The 20588-nt window shown below is 43.4% G+C and overlaps 1 protein-coding gene across 4 annotated transcripts in view; it reads right to left on the bottom strand.

Annotated features, from left to right (window-relative positions):
• The window catches only part of MTR (5-methyltetrahydrofolate-homocysteine methyltransferase), a 79552-nt gene extending 63675 nt beyond the window's left edge, over positions 1-15877 (bottom strand). For 3 of the 4 annotated variants that reach the window (XM_075924814.1, XM_075924813.1, XM_075924815.1), the window contains exons 1-5: positions 15745-15877; positions 6146-6360; positions 2989-3078; positions 1997-2066; positions 28-120 (exon numbers count right to left, since the gene is read on the bottom strand). In XM_075924814.1, the coding sequence (XP_075780929.1) occupies positions 28-120; positions 1997-2066; positions 2989-3078; positions 6146-6360; positions 15745-15781 (505 nt within the window). In that variant the 5' untranslated portion in view covers positions 15782-15877. Of the gene's footprint in view, positions 1-27; positions 121-1996; positions 2067-2988; positions 3095-6145; positions 6361-15744 lie in introns of those variants that run through there. The other variant, XM_014576898.3, reaches the window with a different exon arrangement.
• Positions 15878-20588: the final 4711 nt, after the last annotated feature.

The following is a 20588-nucleotide window of genomic DNA, read 5'->3' as shown; positions in this document are numbered from 1 at the left end:
AAATAGAACTGAACTACAAATACGTACTGATGCTCCTGTAGTCTGATCTTTCCACCGAAGGAGACACAGAGAGAGTCTTGTTTGTAGGACCCATCGCACCAGCAACAAATCTCTTATTCTCTAAATAATGGAAGAAATGTCACATAGAAACTCTAGCCACATACAGTCAAAATACTGTAGCCATCTCCTAAGACATTATGGCAACAATGTAGATTTAACTCAGAGCCTCCTGTTCCAAGCACACAAGCCCCTATTACATGAGGTACAGGAGAATCTAAATTAGCTTTGGGCAGTTGAGTAGCTCTGACTGGATACAATAAGGGTTAATATAGTATTTACAAACAATGCCACGGCAAACCATAAATTCAGTCCAAGTTTTCTTTTAAATACTCTTTGTTGCATGATCAAATAGCAAGTTTCATTGATCTATTTTAAATGCACAGCACAGCGCCCTAAAGAGAAATTACAATGCAATGTAACAGATATTCCAATCACTGTATTAGAGTCACAGGACTGGAAGAGACCTCGAGAGGTCATCGAATCCAGTCCCCTGCACTCATGGCAGCACCAAGCACCATCTAGAACATCCCTGACAGATGTCTATCCAACCTGCTCTTAAAAATCTTTGAAGATGGAGATTCCACCACCTCCCTAGGCAATATATTCCAGTGTTTAACTACCCTGACATTAGGAAGTTTTTCCTAATGTCCACCTTAAACCTTGTTTGCTCAATTTAAGCTCATTGCTTCTTGTCCTACCATCAGAGGCTAAAGAACAATTTTTCCCCTCCTCCTTTTAACATTTTAGGTACTTGAAAACGGTTATTGTGTTCCCTCTTGGTTTTCTCTTTTCCAGGCTAAAAATATATATTTTTTCCATCTTCCCTCATTGGTTTTCTACACCTTTAATCTTGTTGCTCTTCTCTGGACTGTCTCCAGTTTTCAGGACATCTTTCCTCAAATGCGCTGCCCCAAACTGGACACAATACTCTAGTTGAGCCCTAATCAGTGCAAAGTAGGGTATGCAAAATAACCCTTATTCCTTATACAACGAGGTTTACCAGTTATTTCGAGAGAAGGGTTGTCTCTCGAAATAACCGCGTCTTAACAGCATCTGTTATTTCGAAATAGCACCATAACGCAAATATGCAAATGAAGGGTGGGATATTTAAATCCTGGCTTCATTTGCAATTTTGAATGTCTTCATTTGCATTCCTCTCTCAAAAGAGAGTGCAAGTGTAAACATACCTGTACAGAATAAGAATTACTTTATGTGTCTGTCTTACTACCCTACAACTTATATAGTCCAGAATGATGTTCATTTTGCAACAGTGTCACACTGTTGACTCATATTTAGTTTGTGGTCCACTATGACCCCCAGATCACTTTCCAAAATACTCCTTCCTAGGCAGTCATTTCCCATTTAGTTACAAAGATGAATGAACCACTTTAAAAAAAAATCATGTGCCTTAATTATTATATTTAAGAACCAAATCAAGGAGGTATTGTCTGGACAATCTATTGATTGGTTATAAACAGTAGATGCAGCTTGGTGTTAGAATGAGACAGAAAACTTGGAGATGTCTCAATTAAATTATCCCTTTATCAAATGCTCTTGTTAGATAGGCAGGTCTCTACTAAACACCATAGATGAAGAGGTCATTTTTAGGAATGACTACCCTTTTATGGCTAATGCTGCGAGCTACTGAGTACCACCTGGAAGATGCCAGATGAACTCAGATCCAGGGAATTTCAGTGGAAGTTGTGGACTCCTAAGAAGCACTCATCATTTTGTGAAATAACCAGAGTAACACTGTGCACATTTTAAAAGCTTATAATCTGAGTCTGTCAGGCATGAGGCTTCTTTTCTAGGTCATCACTGGCCCCAGATGCAACCAACTGTACCACGCGAAGTCACAATATTTCAAAGCTTATAATGAGAGGATAGAACATAGAGAAGGAACATTAAAATGCAAAGGAAAAAAAAACCTCTTCACCTGTCTGAGCAGTTACATCATCAGCTGCTTTTCTGGCCAACTGTGCCGAGACTTTGTTTAACTGATAAACCTGGAACAATGACAGCCAAATTACCGCGTGCTAACAGATACGGCTAATTCTGTACATTATAACTCTTCAATGAAGCAAACTAGCCAAGAAATTTGCTAGTGCAGCATTCTAAATGCTCTACAGGCCAGATAACCTCAGAAAGTCAACCGTAGTGCTGTGATTATATTATACACATTACATGTCTGTCCACTACATTACATGTCTGTGCCTAAAACTGCTAAAACTGAATGATGGGAGAGGAGCTAAAGGCCAGTTCTGTAAGATACTCAGTGCCCTTAATTCCCACTGAAGTTAGTGGGAATTGTAACTTTGAAGGAAGAGGCCCTATGAAGGTAAATTTAGTTTATCTGTTACATCAGCTCTGATTCGGATGGTATATTTCCAGATATTGTTGTGCCATCTGCTAAGATTAATTTTAAAATGATGTGACCCACCCCAACAGGCAATACAAACCTGAGTGTAAGAAAGTGCTAAACACTGCAGTGACACTCTACTGCAAGCAGGACAGACCTCTGTGCAAAGTATAAATTATACATACAACATTAAGGAACAACACGCATTTCTACTATGGCACCTCTTTATGAAATTGTAAGTAATATAGCACAATATTCTTGTTCACAGAACAAGAGCCTTCAGCGAATATTCAAATGATGAAGCCCAGTACACACTACTGGATTACTGTTTGTGCCTTCATCGACAACTGTCACATAACAAGATTAATTTTCATCCTCATATTACCATTACAATGGAAATGTATTACAAGTAAATAGAATATTTCTCCATGAGCACTAGAGACCCACACAATGTCACCTGTGTGCCCAGAGACAGTGTGTGAAGTTAGCAAAAACTGTGAGTCTTATGGACTGCTGGGACAACAAATCTCAATTAATATCTTAACATGTAAGTAGTTCAAAATTCTTACCAGATGCTCAAGGTCATAGTCAGCTTGTGCAACTCTGGTGCTGCTAAAAGTGTTTGTTTCAATGATATCCGCCCCAGATAGCAAGTATTCCTGCAACAATGAACAACTACTGAGACTTAATGATTTCAGTTCAGGATATGGAAAAGACAACATTTTGTGACTTTCAACTTAACAAGCCAAGGGATAACTGCCTCCCAAGTCACAGAAGACCAAATCCTGCAGTTCTTATTCCTCTTGCTTTGAAATAGTGTTTGACACATTCAAGGATACTCAGAGTTTCAGCGTTTATGGTCACACATAAATAAAGTGTAAAACTATCAAGGCTCCCATTCAAAATGGTACTATCAGCACAAGCTTAATTTTAAGCATATAAGTAATTTTAGTGATATGCTTACAGTTAGGCAACTTCAAGAATCAAGGCCTTACAGATGTTAGAAGCACCTTACTGGCATGAATAGCGTAAGTTTTAGAATGTTACAATCAACCTACTGAAGCACATATTAAAATGAAATTAACAGATGTAATTAACTTTTTATAAACTATGCATAAATGTATGCTTAATAAAGTGTGACTGTACTCGTAAGCTGGGGGTTGAAATGCTGGCCCCACTAAAATTAATGGGAACTTGGCCATTGACTTCGAAGGGAAACAAGTTTTCACCAAAGATTGTGATGGTGAGATGGGGTACTGTTGAGGCAGGTGTAGAATGCAGCAGAACTTGCCCAGGGACAACATGTGGAAGGAGGAAAGAAAGTGGTTAGATGGAGGACTAGAAACAGAAAGCTGAACAGTGGGAGGCAGAGAGAAGCTAATAAAGGAGCACTAAGAGGGAATATGAGAAGGTTGGCTTAAGAGGATTGTATTTCTGGGGATTATGTTTAACTGTGAGAGCTTGTTTTTGTAACTCTCATGTCTTCCTATTTTCTCACCTATTTTTGCAGTACACACTTACTGCATCATGTGTACTGTTACAAAAAAATATCTTTGGGGCAGGGACCATGTCTTCCTATGTTTGAAAAGCATCTTGCACTACTGAAAAATGAACAAAAACAACTGTTCACTTAAAAATGCAAACCTACCCACACAAAGTTACTATCAATCACACTTGGTGTTTATCGTGTATTTAAGTATTACCGCGTATAATTTTTTTTTTCCGGTTTTTCTATAAGGGTGTGTCTAGACTACAGGGTTTTTTCAAAAAAACTTCCCCTGCATCTAGACTGCTGCCACGTTCTTTCGAAAGTAAATCGAAAGAATGCGGCAGTTTTTTCTACCGCTGAAAACCTTGTTTTACAAGGAAGAACGCCTTTTTTCGAAAGTGCTCTTTCAAAAAAAGGCGCTATGTAATGCAAACTGTGCTTTTTCAAAAGACAGCAACCAGACTGCCTGGGTGCTCTCTTTCGAAAAAGCGGCATGCTTTTTCGAAAGTACTGGTTATAGTCTAGATGCTCTTTTTAGAAAGAGGCTTTTTCGAAAGTATCTTTCGAAAAAGCCTCTTTCGAAAGAGGCTTCCAGTCTAGACGTAGCCTGACTGAAACCACCAGCAAGGGAAAGTAACTGACTGGCAACAGTAAAAGAGAAAACCTGACTTTTGACAAAACTCTGCCACAACTGTTCACAATATAAAGCTATAAAATGCACACATTTGGGTTTTTTAACCTTTGTCATTTGCTGTGATTTTAGGTATAATTTGTAACAGGCAGAATTGGAGGCAAGAAGTCTCAACTCCGGGCTCGCAGGCCATCCCCACCCAGAGAAATTGTGCAATCAGACCCGGGAGCCCCTGCAGGCCGGTAGGGGAAGAGTTGTCCATTACCGTTCCCACTATTGCCTGCTCTCTCTCCCCACATTGCACACCCTCCCTAAGGACAAGCTTTGGGGATTATCGTAGGGGGCCTGACATGGGGCAATAGCAGTTGTCAAGGCCCCTCACAAACCCTGCAGCAGCAGGAGCCATGGGGAATTGGAAAGTAATAATGGGGAATTTCTTCAACTACCCCTATATTGACTGGGTGTACATCACCTCTAGATGGGATGCAGAGTTAAAATGTCTAGACATCATTAATGATTGCTTCTTAGACAAGCTAGTTCTGGAACCCACAAGAGGTGAAGCAATTCTTGATGAGGTTCCACATGGAGTAGGGATGTGAATGCACAGTGGAAAACATAATCTGAACTATACAAGTAAAATGATGGGGTCTAAATTAGCTGTTACCAGCCAAGAAAGAGATCTTGGAGTCACTGTAGAGAATTCCCTGAAAACACTTGCTCAATGCACAGCAACAGTCAAAAAAGCTTCCAGAATATTAGAAACAATTAGAAAAGGGGCACATAATAAGTCAGTAAATATCATGGTGTTACTGTATAAATCCATTGCTACACCCACACCACGAATACTGCAGGCAATACTGTCTGCCCCATTTCGAGAAAGGTATTAGAAATGGAAAAAGCGCAGGCAACAAAAATGATTAGGAATATGAAGCAGTTTCCATATAAAGAAAGATTCAGAAGATTGGGAATGTTCAGTTTGGAAAAGAGCCATGACAGAGATCCTTAAAATCTTGAATGGTGTGAATAAAGAAGTGTTCTTCATCCCTTCTCACAACATGCAAACCAGGTATCACCCAATGAAATTAATAGGAAGCAGGTTTAAACAAAACAAAAGGAAGTACTTCACACACCACAGTCAACTTGTGGAACTCGTTGCCAGGGGATTCTGTGAATGCCAAAAAATATAGCTGGGTTCAAAAATAATTAGGTAAATTCACAGAGGCCATGGTCCTTCACAAGGCTATTAGTCAAGATGTCCAGGGATGCAATCCAATTCTCTGGATGTCCCTAAACGTTTGACTGTCAGATGCTGGGATTGGATAATGCAGGATGCATCACACAACAACTACTCTGTTTTGTTCTTTCCCTCTGAAAGCATTTGGCATTGACCAATGTCAGAAGACAAGACACTGGGTTAGATGGATCATTGGTCTAACCAAATACATCTATTTCTATGTTTTAAAAATATTTTAAAAATCAATACAGAAGATGAGAGAAATTCAGAAAAAAAAGTCTGTTAACATTTAAGGTTTTACATAGAAATCAATCATATTTAAAAAAATCATTTTTAATAGAATTCTCAAAAGTCAGGCAATACAATAAATACCTTGTGAATTTTGTAGATTATATCAGGCTGAGTTATACTCAAAAGGTCATTGTTTCCTTTCAGATATTTGGGATGATCTTTAAATTCTTGCCCTCGGAAGTCCTCTTCTGATAATGTATGTTGCTGGATCATGGTCCCCATGCCTCCATCCAAAACCATAATCCGCTCCCGCAAAATAGATTCAATTTCATCTTTCAAGTTCTTTTTAGTACTTACTATAAAAAAACCAGAAGTAAGCAACTTCAAAATTCCTTAACAACAAAATACATAATTTTAATTTAAGTACTTTGAATTTTCAAAGTTAATTTCAAACAAAAGTTATTTTATAAATTATGGTACTACACCTGAAGTTGTGATATTTTAACATGAGCAAATAATACAGGCTCTGATCCTGCTTCTGCATGTGAACGAGCAGAACCCTGCATTCCTAAGAAGCCCCATTTGAGTCAATGTGGATTCACCTGTATGGAGTCAGCTATAGAAGCAGGGTGTCATAGCCAATCACGAAAATGGTGATCGGGGCTTTTTTTGTGCAAAAGCGCATCTAGATTGGCCACGGACGCTTTTCTGCAAAAAGTGCTTTTGCGGAAAAGCGTCCGTGCCAATCTAGACGCTCTTTTCCGAAAATGCTTTTAATGGAAAACTTTTCCGTTAAAAGCATTTCTGGAAAATCATGTCAGTCTAGACGTAGCCTAGGTGTGTGGAGGAAGGAAGGATCAGAAGGGGGGACCTAAGAGAGGCTTTCCCCTTAGTTCGGGAGGCACCTCCCCTCCTACTGCCACACCTCCCAGCCACTGGGAAGGGTTTGGGGGCGGGGGAGCAGACATAGTCTCGGGCTTCCCCACCCCACCCTGCCGGGGGGGCAGGATTCCCTCTGGTGCCACATGCCCTTGGTGCAAGGAGGAGACTTTGAGCACTCCCTCAGCCCTAGATTTTGATTGGACTGGGAACGGGATAGCAGCAGAGCGGCCACGGGCCGGATCAACCCACTTGGCAGGCCAGATCTGGCCCACGGAGGCCCTTTTGCCCACCACTGGCCTAAGTATTAGGGATGTTAAAATACATGTAATTAAGTAACCATGAAACTGCTGAAAATTTCAGCTGTTACATGCAGGGCGATAGGCAGCTCCCCACAGGTACCGGCTCCTGCCTGTCCCCCCTCCACACACACATACAGTATCAGAAGCAGCAGAGCAGCTGGGCAGGCAGCTCGCTGGCAGTCAGTGTGTGCTGGGAGCCAACTTTTAAGCCGACTCCCCATGCATACTGTAATTGTGAAGGTTAATTGATGAGCCCAGGCTCACCAGTTAACGGTGTGTACATTTTACATTTTCACTAGGGCTGTCAATTGACCTGCATTAACACCTGCAATTAACGCAGGACAGGATTAACGCGTTAAAAAAATTAACGCGTTAATCGCAGGCTGCATGGAGTCCCTGGGACTCCAGCTGACTCAGGGCTCCGCCTCACACTGCCCCTTGGAAACGCCGGCCCGGCCCTTCTATGGGGCAGCACTGCATGGAGCTCGGGATCAGCTGCATTTTAAATGGGAGTTGCACATGATTCATTGTGATTAAATTTTTTAATTGCACGATTAATCGCGAATACAATTTTTAATCGCGTGACAGCCCTAATTTTCACAACCCTAATAAGAATCCTTTTCCATAAACAACTAGGTATATTGATATTGACCTATCCCTCCCACAACATCAGCAAGTATTCACTGCAAATTTTATATCTCTCTTCATACAAGTCCTACTCCTGCCGTCTTTACCCAAGCAAGACTCCCATTGAACTAAATCAGAGTTTCATCTGAATAAAGACTACAGAGTGAGCTACCACCTTACTGACTTAATTTCCTTGGACAAAGTCTGGACCAAACCCACTTACCTCATGACTGAACTTGATTTTCAGTTACAGATTTATTTGACCTGACAGTCATTGTGCTGCAATGAAAAGGGCTGCCTGCTTCTTTTCAGGGCTCAGTACACACCTTTTAAAACTTCCTTATATAACTTACACCAGTGGTCTCCAACACGGTGTCCGCGGGCGCCATGGCACCCACCGGGGCATTTATGTGTGCCCGCCTAGTGACCAGGGCCGGCCCGAGACATTCTTGTGCCCCGGGCGCATGCGCGGTGCCGCCCCCAGGTGCCCGGCAGCCCCGAAAGGTTGGGGACCACTGACTTACATGGTGTTGCCCGGGTCCTTTAGATCAGGGGCCTGGTGGTGTGGGAGGTGGTAGAGTCTTGGGAATGTGTGTGTATGGGGGGGGGGGGGGGAGGATCAGGCCAGGAGACCCAGGATTGGGAGGGGGTGTAGGAGTCAGGGTGGGAGACTGAGGAGGAGCTCAGGGAAGGGGTGCGGGAGTCAGGGCAGGGAGTTGGGAGGAGAGGGAGCAGGTGGGGGCCGCCAGTTTCTCCACAGGGACAGTGTGGACTATGCACCCTGCCTACCCGTTTCCCTCCAGGCCCAGCAGTTGGGGGGTGCTGTGCACTCTGCCTGCTGGCTTCTCCGTGGGGGCCAGGCCAGGGCAGGGTGGGGCAGAGCAGGGGGAGAGACACAGGCCAGACCTGCCAGCATTCTCCAGTCCCAGTCTGTGGGGGCACAAGGTGGGGGCCAGCACTGAAGAATCCCCTACTACCCAAACACAAAAACAACACAGCTGTTACTGATGCTTGAACAGTGGCCATTCATGCATAAAAGGACACAAACAATTTCAGGTTTGATCCAAAGCTCACTGCTGAAGATCACAGAAAAATTCACATTTATTTCAGTGCACTTTGAATAAGGACCTTAGGTCCAAAATTTAGATTTTGTGTAAAAAAGGTGGGGGAGGAGATTCAGAACTTAAAACAAATAGAAGTGTGCCCTAATTTTTAAGTAAATATCAACAATATTTTTTTAGAAAACCACAAACTGTCATGTGGTGTTGGAAAGCAAACCACAAGCATGATGCAAATGGAAATAAAGTTGGCCAGAAAAAAACTCTGATGAAATATATTTAAGTCAGAATTCATTGATTCAATTAAATTGAATCATTTCTCCAAGACAGTTGGTTTCCTGCCCTCCTGATGAACTGCTAAGGACTCCAGGACCTCTACAAAACTGAATTACCTTTCTCCAACCAAGTGTGCATATTAAACAACTAACCCCTCTAGCTCCAACGTCTACTAGGCGATGTAAGCAATTAGTTGACTATCCGATAAGCATATGCTTATCAGCAGGGCTTGACGAACGGCGGCAAAAACCACTCACCAGCCCTGTACAGCGCATGCGCAAGAGCCACATTGCACATGTGCGCGCCGCGAAATAATGGGGCTCGCGGCTGAAATCTACTCACCACGGGCAAGTAGATTGTATTGTTTGTCGAGCCCTGCTTATCAGAGAGATAACTAGTGACTCGACTAGTCATTCCCCACCCCACCCTACCCCACCTCTATCACACAGAGGCAGCAAAGTGGAGGAGCAGGAGCTGGTGCTGGGGAGCCAGCTTAAAAGCCAATTCTCCCCAGCACCATCTCCATGGGGGGAGAAGAGGGGGAGGAGCAGAGGAGGCAGAGGTGTAGCAGGAGACTGGGTGCAAGCAGGGAATCAGCTGATCCATTGACTAGTCGATTAGCTGATTAAATGCCATTTAACATCCCTAATGTCTACACTGAGAAAAATGCAAAAAGAAGCCAACAGTAAATAGTGAAGAATTAAAACAAAACAACCTGCTCTATTAACGGAATCTCTAGCCATCTCAACAGTCTGAGCCCTCATCCTGCTGTGATCTAAGGGAAGAAAGCTTCCATGCCAACTTCCACAGAGCTGTAAATATGTCCACACACATGCACGTCACTGTAGCACCAGACCTTGAAGATTGGTGAATAAAACAATCTGCTCCTTCAAAAAAAAAATATTTAGCAGCACCTGCTTCTGTATAGTCAATGAACAAAAGGCAAAATACACTATGACAGATACTTGTAAAAAGCTTCTTCAAACATCAACAGGAACTAATCTTCTTGCTATTAGCAACCAAGCCGAGAGAGAAAACCACAGCAAACAAATAAAAAAACTGAATGTTAACAAATCTCCGGGACCGGATAGCATTCATCCAAGGGTTCTAAAAGAACTCAAATGGGAAATTGCTGAACTATTATTTGTGGTTTGTAACCTATCCTTTAAATCGGCTTCCATACCTAATGACTGGAAGGTAGCTAACGTGACACCAATATTTAAAAAGGGCTCTATAGGCAATCCGGGCAACTACAGACCGGTAAGTCTAACTTCAGTACCGGGCAAATTAGTCGAAACAATAGTAAAGAATAAAATTGTGAAGCATGTAGAAAAACATAATTTGTTGGACAAAAGTCAACATGGTTTCTGAAAAGGGAAATCCTGTCTTACTAATCTATTAGAGTTCTTTGAAGGGGTTAACAAACATGCGAACAAGGGGGATCCAGTAGATATAGTATACTTAGATTTTCAGAAAGCCTTTGACAAGGTCCCTCACCAAAGGCTCTTGTGTAAATTACATGGCCATGGGATAAGAGGGAAGGTCCTTTCTTGGATTGAGAACTGGTTAAAAGACAGGAAACAAAGGGTAGGAATAAATGGTAAATTTTCAGATTGGAGAGGGGTAACTAGTGGTGTCCCCCAAGGGTCAGTCCTAGGACCAATCCTGTTCAATTTATTCATAAATGATCTGGAAAAAGGGGTAAGCAGTGAGGCGATAAAGTTTGCAGATGATACCAAACTGTTTAGGACAGTCAAGACAGAAGCAGACTGTGAGGGACTCCAAGAAGATCTCACCAAACTGAGCGACTGGGCAACAAAATGGCAAATGAAATTTAATGTGGATAAGTGTAAAGTAATGCACATCGGGAAAAATAATCCCAACTATACGTACAGTATGATGGGGGCTAATTTGGCTACGACAAATCAGGAAAGAGATCTTGGAGTTTTCATGGACAGTTCTCTGAAAACTTCCACACAGTGTGCAGCGGCAGTCAAAAAGACAAATAGGATGCTAGGAATTATTAGGAAAGGGATAGAAAATAAGACCCAGAATATCTTACTGCCCCTGTATAAAACTATGGTACGCCCACATCTTGAATACTGTGTACAGATGTGGTCTCCTCACCTGAAGAAAGATATTTTTTGCCTTGGAAAGGGTTCAGAAAAGGGAAACTAAAATGATTAGGGGTTTGAAACGGGTCCCATATGAGGAGAGGTTAAAGAGACTGGGACTATTCAGTTTAGAAAAGAGGAGACTGAGGGGGGATATGATAGAGATATATAAAATCATGAGTGGTGTGGAAAGGGCGGATAAAGAAAAGTTATTTATTAGTTCCCATAATAGAAGAACTAGAGGACACCAAATGAAATTAATGGGTAGCAGGTTTAAAACTAATAAAAGAAAGTTCTTCTTCACACAGCATGTAGTCAACCTGTGGAACTCCTTGCCAGAGGACGCTGTGAAGGCTAGGACTATGATAGAGTTTAAAGAGAAGCTAGATAATTTCATGGAGGTTAGGTCCATAAAAGGCTATTAGCCAGGGGATAAAATGGTGTCCTTGGTCTTTGTTTGTCAGAGGCTGGCGAGGGATGGCAGGAGACAAATCGCTTGATCATTGTCTTCGGTTCACCCTCTCTGGGGACCCTGGTGCTGGATGGACCTTTGGTCTGACCCAGTACGGCCGTTCTTATGTTCTTAAGCAAATTATATGGGATTGCTGTGCTATTGAGGGACGTGATTCTACTAGTAGTGGCACTATTTTCATTTCAAGGAATACGATATTCACATATTCATCAACATGATGGAAAATATGCTTACTGCCGCTAAACCTAAAGTTCAAATATTACGTTAACCATTCCTATCTTCCCCCAAATAATGGATAGTTTAGAATTTATAAGACTTTTCAAAAATAGAGGTACTTCTTCAGTTTCCTTTATCGTTTTTGAAACGTTCGTGGAAATCTAACGCTCCCTGGCATTTTTGTATGACCATTTCAGGCTGAAAATTCCACTTTACCTGCATGCAAAATTCACACACAAAATAAAGTGCACCTTGGTTATATTTAACCCCTTGGGATCCAGGTATAGCCAGGGGTTTGTTATAGTGAGGTGAGGCGAAACATGGCAGGGAGACAGAGCACTCCTCTGGCTCTGAACCCATGGTGGAGGCAGCATGCCCCCTCCTCACAGCCTGGAGGCCAGAGATGCTGATAGCCCCCCTCCCACTTTCAGTCCTGCTGCAGCACAGGAGGAGCTGTCAGAGTGGGCCTGAGGAGAGAAAGATGTAGTGAATTCATGTGAATAGCTGGAGGAAAAGGATGTATTTGAGGGATTCAGAGGATCTAGATATAAACTGCAAAGCTAGATAGAATGTGCAGGAATACCATGGTAAAGATAGATAGAATGTGCAGGGATAGCATGCATTGACAGCCCTACAATGGGAGAAGATGGGGGAAGATGATTGGCTGAACAGAGGCAACTGAAGTGGGTAAGGCGGAGAGGAAAATAATGACAGAGCTAGGAAACCTTGGAATAACCATGCTGGACCAATATTTTAGTATCTTGTCTATGACAACAGCCAGAGCAAAATGATTCAGAAAAAGCAGCTCTCACTGCACAATTACAGGTTAAACTGTTCATTGTGGAAGTTTCTTCCTAACACCAAGCAAGCAGTAACTGCTTTACATATAAACATCAATATGATTCACATTATTCACCTCAACCTTTTTTACGTCATGCTAAGTTTTTGCACATGGTCACTTATGTCAATGAGTCCTGCGGATCAATAATATGGTGGATACAAATTATAGCACAAGTTCCAAGGGTAATGAAATAATGTCACATACCCCGCATTTACTGTATATAAGAAAAATGGGTAAGGCAAGCAAAGTCATACTGGCAGTTGAGCAACTGCTTTGACTTTTACCCATGCTATCATATTAAAAATTTGTAAAAATAAGAATAACCAAAAGCAGTTATTTGACTTTAAAACTCTGCGAGTTATTAGCCAAAATTACTTAGCAATTACAATCTTTAACTGATTTAATAAGCCTCCTTTTTCTGCACTGTCCTTTATCAATGTAGCTTGCTGTTTTTGATGCCAAAGTTATAAATGAAAAAGCATCACAACACTAGGAGCATGCTTATAGAATCACCCCCTGGAGGTTCCCAAGCCTCCAGGATTGTCCTGGAGTCTCCAGAAATTAATCTTTTAATATTATGCCACCTGATGAAACCTTCAGGTGTAAGTCCAACTAAAATTGGCAACCCAAGTTGGAAATACAACTCCACAGCAGCTAAAAGTCTCCTCCTGCAGGAGAGTCCATGAATGATCTGCTCTACTAATAATGAAACACTTGTACTGTCAGCATAAAAAAGTCACACTTGTTCTAATTTTAACCTTTATTATTTATTTATTTTATTGGTAATAGCTAGTGGCTAGATTCTGCAAGCCATTATGCATGTGCTTGACTTTATTCATATGAACTCAGTGGACCAGTCCCATGAATAAATCCAAGCAAGTTGTCAAGTGTCATCAAGATCAAGACCTGAGATCATAATGAGGGCTTTATCAAATTCATTTTGGTCAATTTCATTATCTCAGCTATTTGAATGTGAAATGTCTCAGTATTGTAACTGTAAGGGATATAGGGATGTAAACAGTTAAATGATTAACCAGTAGGCTTATCATTAACTGGATCTTAACAATTAACCCCAGCAGCTGACCAGGACTCCAGGCAGAGTAATCCCATCCCAAGGCTGAGGGGGACCCGCTGGAGCATCCAGAGCCATGGGAGACCCCATGGCCATGGGGGGGGCTGGGCAGAGTATCCAACACTGCCGGGAGCTGGTTAATCAGAGGGACTCCAGCCCCACCAGCCCCACGGACTGGGCCCTCAGTCAGCAGCTGCCACTGTCCAGCCATCCAGTTTTGCAGGCTGCAGCACAGCAGTAAGGTTGACATTGTATGGTGTTGTCACTGTATGATGGGATTGTCACTCTTAATTCTGTGCTTCTGCTGGTGGGGCACTGCCTTCCTAACTGGATGTTCAGCCAACAGCTGATGCTCTCTGGCCATTCAGCTCTGAAGTCAGTGCAGAAGATGGCAATACTGGAACCTCCCTAAAATAAACTTATGATCTCTATGACCACAACTCCTTGTTGGGTCACAAAACATCCCTCCCCCCTGAGAGAAATGCTGGTCATCATGTGAACTCTATATAGTATATGTTAAGAGCACACAAAAGGTCAGATTTAACAGGGGGAGACCAGAGTATATGGTCTGACACAAATTTTTCATGGCTATAAGTCTGGTAGGAACCTAATCATACATGTAAGTGAGTCTGCTTGTATAAGACCAGAAAAGGCCCACAATTTGCTCTTGCCAAAGGAAAAGGATTTATGACAGATTATCAGGAAGACTCATGTGGAGTAGACTAAAGGACTTCTTGTGCTAAATGCTTACCTAAAATAAAGGAATGAAGCACCCACTTATGACCTCTTGAAGAGGCTGCAGCCTAGCTAATTTTGTTTTTTTCTCTTTTTTGGACTATTTTTTTTTACTCCAAAAGGTGGAATTTATGATTTAGCTGGAAGGCTAAACCCAACCAAACTGGAAAATGAAACACTGTCCAAATCTGATGCCTAAGTAAGCTGAAGCCTCACAAGTCCCTAAACTCTTTTCTTAATTTGTATACTTTTTGTGTCTGAAAGTAATTTGTACAGTCCTCCTCCCTCTTCTGTTTGCATGGACCTACTGGACAACAAATGAGGAGAGGCATTTAAAAATAGGAAAATATACAGAACTAGAACAGTTGGTTGAGGAACTTGGTGAAAAATGTTTCTGAAATCACTCTTTAAAAAAAAATAGATGTCTGATTTTCAAGTTGATGCTGTCCCTTCAAATTATACTGTCAGATCAACCTGAGCCATACAATACAGGCATCGTTATAAAAAAAAAAGTGAATTAACAAAATATTTCAAAAGATTTGGAATTTAAGCATAACATTCATTTTAGAGAATGAGTGTCAGAAGGAGAAAATAAGTTTGTTTTCCTGGTCCAAGAAAAGAGCAGTGTAAGATGTTGACACCAGCTCTCTCTGTTAACAGAAGGACTAGATTTAAACTGGTAAATGGCAACAGCCATGAGAGCTCAAATACAGGATCATCTAAATGCTGGGCATTTCCAGTTTCAGCTCACTAGCGTGCTGGTTCACCAGAAGGGCGCCTTGCATCACTGTACAAGTTTGTTTAACCCGGGGGCAGGAGACGCAGGCGGGCCGATGAGCAGGGGCAGGTTTCTAGCTGTCGTGCTCTCCTTACGAACTTTTACACGCGACCATCAGCTGCCACACGTGAAGGTAACACGGGACACGCCACCTGCGAGGCGGGGAAGGAGGCAGGAGCCTCCCCCGGGAAACACTTCAGCGGAGCCCCGGGCGCACACGCGGCCCAGCCGGGCTCTGCGGATGCAGGAGCCGCGCCTCCCCCACCCTCAGCAGAGGGCGCCATTCAGAGCCCCCCCCCAGCATCTCCCCAAGGGCGAGGCAGCCCCGCGCCGCCGCCCTGGGGACCCGCCGCTGCAGCCCGTTAGTTACCCGGCCGCTGGGGGCACTCGTGGCCGGCCGGGGCCATGCCGCTGCCGCCGGCTTCTCCTCCTCTGCCGCGACTGCTGCCGGGGCCAGCCCTGCGTGGGGCGGGGCCGCGCTCCCAGCCTGTGCCGGAGCCGCCTCCCTCCACGTCACCCGGCCCGGCCCGGGGCTGCAGCTGCAGCACGGCGGGAGAATTCATTCATGCCGCTGGTATCCCGCCCCAAAGGCCTGCGCGGTGCCAGGGGCAAGCCCATCAGAAGGGCCACGCTGGGTCAGACCGAAGGTCCGGCTAGCCCCCGGGTTCCCAACCTTTCTAATGCCGGGCACTGGCTGACCCATTCACAAACTGGAATTATGGAATTATTTAATATGCAAATAGGCAACTAAAATGTTACCTTCTGCCGAGCCCCAACCCAGCCCTTTGTTCCGCAGTGCCTCTCACCCTTCGACCCTCACCCCTACAGACCATGTCAACACCCTCTTGCCCCATGATCCCACCACACTCTCACCCAACATACCCACACACCTCAAGCATCTGCTCTGAACCCCAATTCACAACCCCTAACCTTGATTCCTGCATCACTCCACGCACACCCCAGCCTTGAGTCTCCCTCCTCCCCTGACTCCTGCAACCACATACCCTCTGCCCTGAGCCCACCACACACCAACCCACACTTACATTTCTTACAGGTATTGTCCTCCCACAACCCTTGATCCCGTACCCAGAGCGTCCTTCTCTTCAAGAGGATTACAATAGGACAGTACCTGCAAGAAATGTAAATTACTTTTACCCCTGCATAAAATGCCTTAGAGAAATCAGCTTTAACAATCATAACAGTAGGAAGTTAAAAATAAAAAAAGCACATACAACCCTATACTGAGATTTGACCCAGGTAATGGAGCAGTGCCAAAGACTCCATGAGGGCAGTCCACTAGGCACTTTGCTTTTGCTATGGCTTTCAGTTTTACAGGGAAGTTGCTCAGGTCCCCATCCACAAAGTACCTAAACACCTAAACCTCAGATTTAAGCACTGTAATCTACAAAACTCCCAGTGAACCCTGTAAATGCTTAACTTTCTGCCTCTGAGCTTGCACATTGCCTTTTGTTGTGTGGCTTTAGATGAGCCAAAGGCATTATCATAATCCAGTCATTGTCCAACATTAAAGTTTTAAACAAGGTTCAGGGTTTTGTATAAAGTGACCTTTGCCTGCCTAGTGTCATGGTAAAGACACTATTAAAATCCTTTAAACTTTTGGTAAAGATACAGAAAAGAAGGAAAAACAGTTAAAGCATATGAAATGTAAGGTATCAAGTAAGACTTTATTTTGAACAGCATCCCCTGTGTCCTTTCCCTTCAGCCAGAGAGAGCTGTTAGAAGAAAATAAACCCATGTTTGACTGTCTTTTAGATGGTATCAAAGATGAAAATAAAACTGTCCTTTTTGGAGAAAATAGAAATGAGTTGAGCTGTTGTTACGGCTGTTGTGGTTAAAGTGCCATTCCACTTTCTAAAAACATAAAGCCAGACACACACATGATAGGGGAGAGGAAAGAGCAGCAAAAAGAGAAAATGCAACTTCTGTCTCTAGTGTTGATCTGCAGTTGCTGTCTCGCTACAGGAGAAACACAGACCCAACATGCAATCTGATTAGCCATGCCAAAATCTGGTAAACTCATAAGTATTGGGTTGTTTAGGACATTGAATTTAGTTGCCTCTTTCTGGTCACAGGCTTTGAGCCGTGTTTCACAATATGCTAAGCCAGGCTCTACAGACAGGATACGAGTTAGTCAAGAGAAGAAATAAGGTAACAAGAAAAAGGACACATGAGAGAAGACAAAGTCTCACATTCCAAGTAGTATTCAGGATTTAGCTGGAAATGGTGGAGGTGGTGATGTCATCTGGCTCCCTTTCTCCGGGCTGGTCTGCACAGGATTAGGATGAGGAAGGTCCAGGTCCCCAGGAACTGGTGGAGTGGAAGCCATGATAGTGAAGCTTGCTTCAGTAGCTAATTTTCCCAACACACAAAATCTCTTTCTTTAAGGACCCACAAAGGGCATGGTGGGTGGAATAGCCCATCTCCTCTTTATTTTGTCCACTAATTAGCCCTAATATCTGACAGTAATTTTGGTTCCTGAATTTCCAGTCCCACATTTTCTTCTTTACCAAGCATGGTCTTAATACAGTTCTTGAGTGATAGCAGTAGGCCTTTCTGTTTGAACTATTTTAAAGAAGCCTATTGATCCCCTTTTATATCCCATCCACTTTTGTCATTATACTTTATTGCAACAACATCTTAAAAACTTTCACATACTTTATGCAGCTAAACTCACAATTTGTGTAAATTTGTAGGGCCTCAATGTTGGCATCTGAACACCTATCTCCCCATATCCCAGACTCACAAACCAGGGGAAAATTGGCCTTCATCCACCTAAATCACGTGCAACGCCTACTCTGGTTGGTAGCCTTAGGGCACATCTACACAGCAGCACTAAAGTTGAAATAAGCTACACAACTTCAGCTACCTCACTTGCATAGCTTAGGTCAAAATAGCTTATTTCAGCTTTTGGCACTGTCTACACAGCAAGAAGTCGAAAGTAGATTACTCTTCCTTCAACTTCCCTTATTCCTCATAAAATGAGGGCTACCATGAGTCGGAGTAAGAAGTCCTCGGCTACGTCTACACTGGCCCCTTTTCCGGAAGGGGCATGTAAATTTCAGCAGTCGTCGTAGGGAAATCCGCGGGGGATTTAAATATCCCCCGCGGCATTTAAATAAAAATGTCCGCCGCTTTTTTCCGGCTTTTAAAAAAGCCGGAAAAGAGCGTCTAGACTGGCCCCGATCCTCCGGAAAAAGTGCCCTTTTCCGGAGGCTCTTATTCCTACTTTGAATAGAGGAATGTCTACACTACAAAACTTGAGGAACATCCACACTGCAATTACGTTCTTCTGCAAGAAAATCGAAAGAACAGAGGGGTTTTTCTATGAGGAAGACGCCTTTTTGCGAAAGAGGGAAGAGGGAGTTCTTTCAGAAGAAGAGGAAAGAGGAAAAAGCACAGGTGCCCTGGTGGTATAAGAGGGCTACGTCTACACTGGCCCCTTTTCCGGAAGGGGCATGTAAATTTCACTAGTCGTCGTAGGGAAATCCGCGGGGGATTTAAATATCCCCCGCGGCATTTAAATAAAAATGTCCGCCGCTTTTTTCCGGCTTTTAAAAAAGCCGGAAAAGAGCGTCTAGACTGGCCCCGATCCTCCGGAAAAAGTGCCCTTTTCCGGAGGCTCTTATTCCTACTTTGAAGGAAAGCCTCAGAGGCGCGGGACCCCCCCGCGGCTGCGGCTTCAGTCCGGGGGCCTGTGGTCTGCTGGGGACCGTCCCCAGCAGACCACAGGCACCGGGTCTCAAGGGGCAGCAGCAGCGGTTCCCGCGCTTCTGAGGCTTTGCTCTGGCAAAGCCTCAGAAGCGCGGGAACCCGCCCGGTGCCCCTGGTCTGCTGGAGACCGTCTCCAGCAGACCAGGGGCACCGGAGCAGCTTACGAACGGGGCTTTCTCGCTCCGACTTCCGGGGCGAGAAAGCTCCGTTCGTAAGTGCGGATCCGACATAAGTCGGATCCGCGTAAGTCGGGGACTGCCTGTACTTATGTTGCTTTGTTACAGTTTAAGGGATCTGGGGTTCTGTTCCTTGGGATTGTTTGCTGAATATTATAGAATAAATTGGTAGCTATCTTTATACTTACACTTTTCATTATTAAGGATTATTGCAACTTTTTCTGCTAGGAATTCTATCATCTCCCTTGTTCTCAGCAGATCTTTGAAATTTAACAGTGAGGATGGTCTCAAGCTGGGAAAATGCTTTTTCTAAGTCCCACAAAATTCAATTCAGATTCAGGTACATTTGACTGTTAAAAGATCATTGCCTTTGTGTTGCTTTCAAACAGCATCAGCTTTGCATTAGGAACAATTGGGAGCTGCAAGAATAGTGGGGAGAAGGATCAGACTATCTCTTACTTCACTTTGCATATAAAACCCACTGTCCTGTCCCATTCCAACTCCTCTGAGAGCAGGTCAAAGAATCCCAATTCTGTTGTAGTGAAAAATGAAACTCTGATTCTGCCCCCTTGGGGTGTGTCTAGACTACAGGGTTTTGTCGACAAAAGTGGACTTTTGTCGACAAAACTATACCTGCGTCCACACTACCACTGAGTTCTGTCGACATAACGACGCTGGTAAACCTCATTTTACGAGGCATAACACCTTCTGTCGACAGCTTGCTTTGTCAACAGAACACAATGTAGTCTAGACGCTCTTTGTCGACAGAAGTTTTGTCGACTGTATCTGTCGACAAAACTTCTGTCGACAGAAGCCTGTAGTCTAGACGTACCCCTTATGTCTACGCATTAGGATAACATGATCACACTCTATTTTTACCACAGGAGTCTTTGCTCATCTAGTACATGGGTTGGACACAAAAGAGGCATAAATAAAAGGTTACATATGAAGCTATAAATCTGGTCTCTACTTTAGAGAGTTTGACTTTGCAATCTAAATACATATAAGAAGAAATGTAATCTACTATATATATAAGAGAGTTTGTCTGTGCATGTGTCTGTCTGTCTGTTCAAGAACTCCTTCTAAACGATAAGAGCTAGGACCACCAAATTTGGCATGTAGCTTCCTCTTATCCTAACTTAAAGCAAGGTAAGGATTTAGTTGTGTCAGGAAAATGGGATGTGCCCAGGAATGGGAGTGCTTCTTATAAAACCATATAAAAAGGAGACAGGATCACCAGGCGGGTGAAAGGGGCTGGCGAGGGGCGCCCCTCCATACAGGAATGCTCCATCCCTTAGTCTCTCAC

Source organism: Pelodiscus sinensis, chromosome 3 (assembly GCF_049634645.1).
Source record: "Pelodiscus sinensis isolate JC-2024 chromosome 3, ASM4963464v1, whole genome shotgun sequence".
Classification (NCBI taxonomy): domain Eukaryota; kingdom Metazoa; phylum Chordata; order Testudines; family Trionychidae; genus Pelodiscus; species Pelodiscus sinensis.
Note: the sequence above shows the minus strand (reverse complement) of the source record. Positions and strands in the feature narration are given on the sequence as shown.